The following is a 9,801-nucleotide window of genomic DNA, read 5'->3' as shown; positions in this document are numbered from 1 at the left end:
TATTACATTTTATTTTTTTAACAATATTTTTATTGAATTTCAATATAAATGTACAAAAAACACAAAAACAATCAGCAAGTATTAATTACACAATGAAATGCGAGCAGGTCTCGCTGTGTAAACGCAGATGAAAACAAAATAAGACAGAACAAACAAACAAACAAACAAACAAACAAACGGAAATAAATAAAAATAAAAAAAAAATAAAAGAAAAAAAAATAAACTAAAACAAACAAAAAAATGGTCACACTTGTTTTACAGATATAAATATTCTATTGTTGCTTCTATTGAGAAATTCCATTAAAGTTGTCCAAACTTATTCGAATTTTTGTCCTTTACCTCTAATTCCATGAGTTATCTTTTCTAACGTAACTCTATCTCTGTAATCCAGGACTGTACAGGATAATAATATTATATTGATATTGTATTTATAAGCAGCTTAGCCAAGGTCACGTACAAGAAGATACAACAACAATCACAAAACAATAAATACATTACAGTAAACTACGAGGAACAAGCGTCTAGCGTCTATCTAGGAACGTAAAGAGTCTGTGGGGGAAGAGGGGGGTCCAGAGACCTGGATCTAGACCTGGACTTGGATCTAGACCTGGACCTGGTACTGGTCCAGGTCCAGGTCCAGGTCTAGAGGGGACCAGCAGTCCTGATGTTAGCCACATGGTGCTAACATTAGCCACATGGTGCTTACATTAGCCACATGGTGCTTACATTAGCCACATGGTGCTAACATTAGCCAGATGGTGCTAACATTAGCCACATGGTGCTAACATTAGCCAGATGGTGCTAACATTAAAAACACTACTCTTTATGGAAACAAAACGGAAATGAACACATGAACTGAGAGTTCCTGCTCAGCTGAACCACTCTTTCTTTTCTTTTATGCTTTTCTTTTGGAGTTCTGTGAAATGAAGAAACGGTAAAAACAGAACATTAAAGGGGCAGGACTAGAGAAGTTTTTTGAAACTTCATCCTACACCCTTTCAAACAGGAAATATTTATCTACATATAGATTTGTCTCTTTAATTTGCTTTGTTTTGCTGATGGTTTTCTTTGTTTGTTTTTTTTCGGTATATACATTTTATGTATTCTGATTATTTTGTTTTTGTTTTAACCTGTTTGAATAAATAATTAAATGAAATGAAATGAAAAATGAAAACATTAGCAAGATGCTGCTAACATTAGCCAGATGGGGCTAACGTTAGCCACATGGTGCTAAGTAAGCTAGACCTGCTGGAGGGGGTTAGCGTGTGGTGGACCTGCAGGTCTGGAAACCACTTTGTGGTCCTGGTCTGTCGTGGTCTTGAGATTAACTAGTCTTGGTCTTGATCTCTCTGGACCTGGTCTGGACCTGGTCTGGACCTGGTCTGGACCTGGTCTGGGTTTCTACATGTAGACCAGCTAACCCTCCACATACCTCAACAGGACCAGGTCTTTATCAGACCCGGGTCCTGGTCTGGACCTGGTCTGGGTTTCTACATGTAGACAGCACCAGCTAACTTTCCCCAGGTCTTTATCAATCCTCCCCCCCAGACCCAGAGTCTTGGTTCTGGGGGAGGAGGACTTGAGGAATCCTTGGAATGTGAGATAAGACTGGGACCTGTCAGTCCAAAACCAGAACCACCTCCTGGTGCTGAAAGGGACCTGCAGGAAGATCCTGGTCTGCATCACACCAGGACCTGCAGGGTCTGGGTCTGATACAGACCTGGACCTGCAGGAAGATCCTGGTCTGCATCACACCAGGACCTGCAGGTCTGGGTCTGCATCAGACCTGGACCTGCAGGTCTGGGTCTGATGCAGACCAGGACCTGCAGACCCGGGTCTGATACAGACCAGGACCTGCAGACCCGGGTCTACATCAGACCTGGACCTGCAGGGGGGCCCATCACTGGGGTCTGGACCAGGACTATGGAGACCAGGTCTTAGTGGTCTGTAAAGGACCAGCAGGTTTCTGTCATAGCAGAAGTTGAATAAAGGTGTTTTAGGAGCCAGACATTGATGTTTCATTTGTTTGATCTGGTTGCCACGGTGATGAAGGAAGTTTGGGTCACGTGGGTCGTCACCGTAGCTTCTATAAGTATCCAATCACCTGCACTGAGGAGGAGAGAGGAGAGTTAGGTAGCCGTAAGTTTTGTTGACCGCTTTTTACTGATCACCCCGATTACACTTGTCAGTGCACACATTTAAATGAATGTAAATTCTTTTGTACGTTTTTTTGTGCGTATTTTCGTAGGTTTTTTCGTGCGTCTTTTCGTACGTTCCTTCGTACGAAATTTAGACTTTTTTCTCAAAATTTTGACTTTTTTCTCGAAATTTTGAAAATTTTCACGACATTTTGTGCGTTTTTTCATGCGTTTTTGACATTTAGATTTTTTTCTCAACATTTCAACTTTTTTTCTCGACATTTCGACTTTTTTCTCGAAATTTTGACATTTTTCACGACATTTCGTGGGTTTTTTCGTGCGTTTTTGACATTTCAACTTTTTCTAAATTCTAAAGTCTAAATTTTGACTTTTTTTTCTCAAAATTTCGCCTTTTCTCTCGACATTTCGACTTTTTTCTCGACATTTCGACTTTTTTCACGACATTTTGTGCGTTTTTTCGTGCGTTTTTGACATTTCGACTTTTTTTCTTGAAATTTCGACTTCGTGGCCGTTTGACTCACCGTGGTAGCCGTCATTTTTTCATACGTTTTTTCGTGCGTTTTTTCGTACGTTTTTTCGTTTGTTTTTTCGTACGTTTTATCGTACGTTTTTTCTTACGTTTTATCGTGCGTTTTTTCGTACATTTTTTCTTACGTTTTTTCGTGCGTTTTTTTGTGCATTTTTTCGTACGTTTTTTCGTAAGTTTTTTCGTACAATTTTTCGTGCGTTTTTCTGTACGTTTTTTCGTGCGTTTTTTCGTACGTTTTTTCGTACGTTTTTCATGCGTTTTTCCGTACGTTTTTTTGTGCATATTTTCGTACGTTTTTCGTACGTTTTTTTGTGCGTATTTTCGTACGTTCCTTCGTACGAAATTTCAACTTTTTTCTCGAAATTTTGACTTTTTTTTTAAGACCTAATAAGAATGTAATGGGAAGGCCGATGTGGATGAGATCTGTGATTAAACACCATAAAACTTCTCTGGGACTCAGCGTGCTTCTCTGTAGCAGCAGCGCGTCATGCAAATATACAGGACCAACAAAAACTCTCAAGGCTCTAATAAGTACAGGAAAGCTGCAGCAGGTGTGTTCTTCAGGAATGTGTGATGACATCAGAGGGGGCGTGTCCGGGGTACCGATGGTTCTGTTACATAAATCCGGTCGGGGACTAAAACCCGAAATCCCAGGTTCTGGAAACGTCCGGGGCCTCAGTTCCTCCGGGGCCTGGTTTCTCTGAGCTGCAGACGGCGGTTCGTCAGCTGGCGGTTTAGGTTTTAGTCGAGGTCTGGTCGTGTTGGACCGGAGGGACGAGGTCGGGGTAGGAGACCCCTCAGACCGCCCAGACCCCTCAGACCCCCCAGATCCCAACCGTTCCTCCGTTACGGTTGGGGGTCCAGGTCTAGACCTGGTAGTGGGTCCAGGTCCAGGTCTAGACCTGGTAGTGGGTCCAGGTCCAGGTCTAGACCTGGTAGTGGGTCCAGGTCCAGACAGAATTCTCTCTTGGTTCCAGTTCTTTTGTTTCTAGACGTGTTTCCACCTAAGAGCATCAAAGCCTCCGTCACCGCGGCAACCGCCGTTGTTTCTATTTAAAAGATCTGAGATCTGACTGATCAGACGAGTCGATGGAAATAGAAACAACCTGGAACTTATTTATAGACGGAAGGAGCAAATATCTGGGAACTGGTTCCTGGCAGGACCAGGACCAGGACCAGAACCTGGTCCTGGTTCCTGGCAGAACCAGGACCAGGTTCTGGTGGAAACACTTATTTATAGAGTGAAGGAGTGAAGGTGTTTCTCCTCCAGATAAACGGGGTCAGAGGTCAGAGGTCAGAGGTCACCGTCGTCCACCAGTCCTGGTTAGATACGGTTCAACGAGTGTCTCACACTCCAAACTGGGAACTGGTTCTAACTGGAAATATAACTTACTGTATGTTTGCAAGTGCTGATTTGCTGATTTTTTTTTTCAGAGATAAAACTTTATATTTTATTATATTTTTTAAAACTTTTTTTCAACTTATTTTACAGAGTTTTGCACTTTATTCATTCATTTTTGGTTTAATAAGAGCAAAGTTTGCACTTAAAGCCCAATGGGGCAAATGTTCAATAAAAAAACAGCATATTTGAAATCATTTATTTGCCTTTTGTCAATTCACAAAATAATCGTAATCGAAAATCGGATTTTGAGAGAAAGAAATCAAGATTTTATTTTTGGGCAAAAACCCAGCCCTACTGGGAACTGGTTCTAACTGGGAACTGGTTCTAACTGGGAACTGGTTCTAACTGGGAACTGGTTCTAACTGGGAACTGGTTCTAACTGGGAACTGGTTCTAGCTGGGAACTGGTTCTAACTGGGAACTGGTTCTAACTGGGAACTGGTTCTAACTGGGAACTGGTTCTAGCTGGGAACTTCACAGAGTTTATTCACAAATAATTTAAAAACACAAATCCAGATAGCAATCAATGGAGGTAAGTTTGTAAAACTGGACTCCCCAGAAGCTAACTGTAGCTAGCTGTAGCTAACTGTAGCTAACTGTAGCTAACTGTAGCTAACTAGTTGATGAACCAGTCCCACAACAAAACTACTATAAATCACACACACACATATAATAACCTTATTACCTAAAACACACAATAAAACCCTGAATCCTCAGATTAAAAGATACAAAGAGATTCTTGTAAAAATAAAACATCAGGTATTGGTATTTTAGAGTTAGACAGAATTAGACATAATTTAATAAGAAGAGACATAATTTAATAACAATTTTTGTTTTAGTCTCTTTTTGAAAATACTCTTTTATATCAATCTATCAATCTACTTCCAAATACCCCCCCCCCCCCCCCCAGCACCTCTGGGTGCAGTTTCAGAAACTTTATATTCTCAACATTTATAACATAAATATTTATCAGACATGTGTTTTTATTTATAAGGTCTTAAAGGAGGAAAGCATTCCTGCTCCCCTCAAAGATTATTTTACTACAAACTCTCAGGTCCAGACTGATGCAACCCGTCGAGCGTTAGATCTGCATCCTCCAAAATGTGTTACAACCAGGGCTAAATATGCAATACGGTACAGGGGGGTCAAACTATGGAATACATATTCCCATTTAGCAAAAAAATGCTTCTCTGTACAAGGTTTTAAAGGATGTCTGAAACACCACTTACTTTTTGTTTTGTAAATGGACTGCTCTGGAATAAGTAATGGATGTGCTGACACATTTTATCGTTTTGTGTAATCTCCTTGAAATTATTTTTTGTTGGTTTTCATCTGGTTTGTTATTTAGTCGTTTATTTTTTGTTTGTTTCTTAATTATTAAATTGTACTCTTTATTGTTATTCATATATCCGATCATTTTTCTTTTGTGTAAATTATTTGTAATTTTCCTTTAATTTCTATCATTTATAGATTTCTAACTGCTCATTTGTATATTTTGTATTTTTGTATGATGTTAAATTTTATGTTAACTATAGGTGGAGGCGCCTGATAAGCTTTTTGAGTTTTCGCCCCTTCCTGCACTTTAATTTGTAAAATTGGTAATTTTATTTGTGTAATGTTTAACTGTGCAAATAAATAAATCTAAATCTAAAATCACCCCCCCCCAGCACCTCTGGGTGCAGCACCCAGGCTCTCCAGGGACGTGGTGGTTCCCGGTTCCTCCGGTTCCTCCCGATCACGTGACTCCGACTCTAATGGAAACGTTTCCGCTCCAGCGCTCTCGTCCCGCTAGTTAGCCGCTACTCGTTACTGTAACCTACATTCAGATCAGGATTCACTCATGGACCGTCTACACACTCATATACACACACACACACACACACTCACTGGATCGTCTACACACAATCATACACACACACTATTATACACACTATTACATATACACACTCATATACACACACTCATACACACACTCATATATATACACACACACACACACACACACACACACACACACACACACACACTCACTCTCACACACACACACACACACACACACACACACACACACACACACACACACACACACACACACACACACACACACACACACACACACACTCACTGGACCCATTACCCCCCGACGTCTGCACACTATTATACACACACTCATATATACACACTCACACGTGAGTGTGTGTGTGAGTGTGTGTGTGTGTGTGTGTGTGTGTGTGTGTGTGTGTGTGTGTGTGTGTGTGTGTGTGTGTGTGTGTGTGTGTGTGTGTGTGTGTGAGTGAGTGTTGTTTTCACATGAAAAGTCACATGGCCTCTGGAAACATTTTTTTTTTAATATTTATATTATATATTATATTTATATTATATATTATATTATATTAATATTATACATTATATTATTATATTATATTTTTATTTTCATTATATTATTTTATTTATTTTTTTATTTTATTATTATTATTATTTTATTATTATTTTATTATTTTTTATTGAAACGTCTTGAGTTTACAACCCACCAGGATCAGAGCTGCAGTAACACTAGAAAAGGCCCGGACTGAATGGACAGATTAATGAAACAGGAAATAGAAAATAAGGAACAAAAAAAACTTAAATTAAATTAAATAAATACATTTTCTAAACATCATAGTATTATGACCAAATAATGACAAATAAAATAGATAAATGTAGCTTAAATCAAAAAGAAAACAAGGATAAAGGAAATGTTGCAGTTATAATTCCCTAGGGATATACAGGGAAAATAGGGAGAAATGGTATATTATACTTAAGATATGTTTAGATATTTATGTGGATATTTATGTAGTATATATAATTAATCGTGTAATTTAGTAATTAATTATAAAAAAATTATTTTGGCAAAATAAAGCCAAATTCCCTCCAGACGTTGCTTAAATGCTTAAATGCATCCTCAGAGGATTAATTGGCGAGCCAGCCAGGAGATCATATCTGCCTATGATCAGATGAATCTCAGGAATAAAACTAACATCTGAACAGAAATATATAAACATTCAACAGACGGTGGATGATCGTAAAGATTAATGATTCGTTCATGAAAATATCAGAGCATCTATTCTTTTATTCATCTATTTTTAGGGCCCGAGCACTTACAGTGCGAAGGCCCTATTGTATCTGTAGGAATTCTTTTTTTCTTTCTTCTGACGAAATGAGGGGCTTTTTGCCCCCCTAAACGTGCCCCAAAAGTCACCAAATTTATCACCAAGCCAGGCCTGGTGAAAAATGTGATATTTAATGGTTTGCATTAATGAGCGTGGCCTAACGGCTCAACAGCGCCCCCTAGAAAACTTTGTGCCTCAAGCCCCACAATACGGTTTGACGTACATGAACGAAAATCGCTACACACTTGTATCATGTCGCAACTTAAAGAAAAGTCTCTTGATCCTGATCAGTTTTTCCTCTGCCCCCCTTCCCTCCAGCGGTGGTGGTTCTGATTGATCCTGATCAGTTTTTCCTCTGCCCCCCTTCCCTCCAGCATTGGTGGTTCTGATTGATCCTGATCAGTTTTTCCTCTGCCCCCCTTCCCCCCAGCGGTGGTTCTGATTGATCCTGATCAGTTTTTCCTCTGCCCCCTTTCCCCCCAGCGGTGGTGGTTCCTGACGGTTCTGAGAAGTTCTCGGAGGACCTGGAGGACGACCTGGTCTACGAGGAGTTCCGGTCCGGACATCGGTTCCCGGGAGGCGGCGGGGGGGAGCAGCTGGCCGTCAACGAGGTAGGAACCCCTGGTACCCGGTTTGGGTTGGGGGTCTAGAGCCGGTCTAGAACCGGACCGGTGGTTCTCTGTCAGAGTGACGCGTTGCCAAGGCAACGGCGTCGAGGCAACGGTGAAGCATAAACAGCACCTAGAACTTTAACTTTATGATCACTTAATTACGGGTTTATCAAGTGTAACATGTTTTTATTGCTTAATGATTTTCATCTAGCTCAGTCGTATGTTTTAATGTTGTGTTTTGTTGGTATGAATGTCATTTATAACGTTGTGTTTTGTTGGTATAAATGTCATTAGGGCCACGGCTGCACCAAGAGGCACTCCTCCTCCATAGCTCTGCAATAGCAATGGAGGAGGAGTGCCTCTTGGAGCAGCCAGAGGCACTATTGTTATTGTGTGCGTTTCATCTTATTCATTTTCCGGAAAAAACTTCGGCACGTAACTAGTCCCGCAGCTTTGAGAAAACGCGAAAAGTAAAAACGTAGAAACGTGCGCCTTAAGCGGGAATTGTGTGCTATGACTTTTATTAGCGATTGGCGTGCACGTTTTTGCGCAACGTGCAAAAACGTGCACGCTTACCCCCATCCGGAACGCATTGGGAGAAGTTTGGGGCCTCACCACTTGCACACCGTTACTCGAAAAATTCTGAACCGATTTAGAAAGTTTTCAGAGCGATGGCACAAATAGGTTTTGCACGAAGTGCAAAAATATTTCCAAATTCCAAACTAATGGGGAACTCATTTCCCCATGTATTTGTATGGCCCCATTGAAAGCGGATGGAAAAATGTCGAGAAAAAAGACAAAATTCACCTTTTTTCTGAGTCACGTATCTTTCTCATACTTGCATGTAGAACTGTCATTCAAACTTCAAAACGGAGGAAAACTTCTCTTCTCTCTCCAAACCATAAACAGTTTTTTCCTAACATGTACAGTTTTCAAGATATGAGCGCTCAAGCGAGGACTGGAAATCACTTTTTTGTCAAATCTAGAGTGAAGTTCTAATTGTTTAGAGTGAGAGAAACAGTCAAAAAATGACCTTATTTTTCATTTGTAACTCGAGCTCACGGCCAAACCGTAAAAGGTAGACAGATAATTTTTGGTCAGAATGTAGACATACGTGTTGGGATTCATAAAATGTGACTTTGACAGGTGGGGTATGCACAAAATTTAAACTCGGTCTCCATTGACTGCAATGTAATAAAAACTTTTCTTCAAAAAAATCTCACTTTGTTTTCAAACTGCCGTTACAAACACATTTTAAGGAATATCTGAATAAAATTAAGATTGTCAGAATCTGCCGGGTTCTGTGTCTCTCACGATGTCTTTGTTTTTCTGCTAGGAGCTATGGTTTTCTCACAAATCTGAGTTATTTGAGAGCTTGTCACAAGGCAAAAGCTGGGGATTTCTTAAAGCGAACCCAGAACCTTACTCATGTCGAGGTTGTTGTTGCCGGGGCAACCAGAGCACAGCTGCTGAGTCATTCAGCCAGAACTGGTCACATGACCCAGTCAGTACAGACTTCATATACTTTAACCTGGAAAATGGAGAAATCTGAACCCTGACCTTTTGACCTGAGATGATCAGCAGTCCTGCTGGGAACCGGTTCATGGGATATATATATATATGTATATTATTATTATTATACATATAAATATTTACATTTGTATATTATATATACAAATTAGCCCCGCCCCTTCTTCTGATTGGCCGATACGTTATAGTCCAATATCTTTTGAATGGTTTGACATACAGAGTCATGGGTGGTGTCATTGGACTCGGTATTGAGTACTTCACCTTTATTGTTTGTAAAATTTACACAAATGTGCAGCAGCCCACCGTGGCACTCTCAAAATGTATGCGAGGAAATTGTCTAGTTAGTGCCACGGCTACAACCGTGAATATTTACACTGTTTATTAATATGTACATTCCCTGTTCAACAAATAAAGTCAAATCA

General features: G+C 40.1%; 1 protein-coding gene across 3 annotated transcripts in view; it reads left to right on the top strand.

Moving 5' to 3' along the window:
• Window positions 1-9,801, top strand: part of LOC133423337 (rho guanine nucleotide exchange factor 4-like) — a 42,406-nt gene that overhangs the window by 10,847 nt on the left and 21,758 nt on the right. For all 3 annotated transcript variants that reach the window (XM_061713524.1, XM_061713523.1, XM_061713525.1), the window contains one exon: window positions 7,722-7,849. In XM_061713524.1, the coding sequence (XP_061569508.1) occupies window positions 7,722-7,849 (128 nt within the window). The remainder of the gene's footprint in view (window positions 1-7,721; window positions 7,850-9,801) is intronic.

Source organism: Cololabis saira, chromosome 22 (assembly GCF_033807715.1).
Source record: "Cololabis saira isolate AMF1-May2022 chromosome 22, fColSai1.1, whole genome shotgun sequence".
NCBI classification, from domain to species: domain Eukaryota; kingdom Metazoa; phylum Chordata; class Actinopteri; order Beloniformes; family Belonidae; genus Cololabis; species Cololabis saira.
Note: the sequence above shows the minus strand (reverse complement) of the source record. Positions and strands in the feature narration are given on the sequence as shown.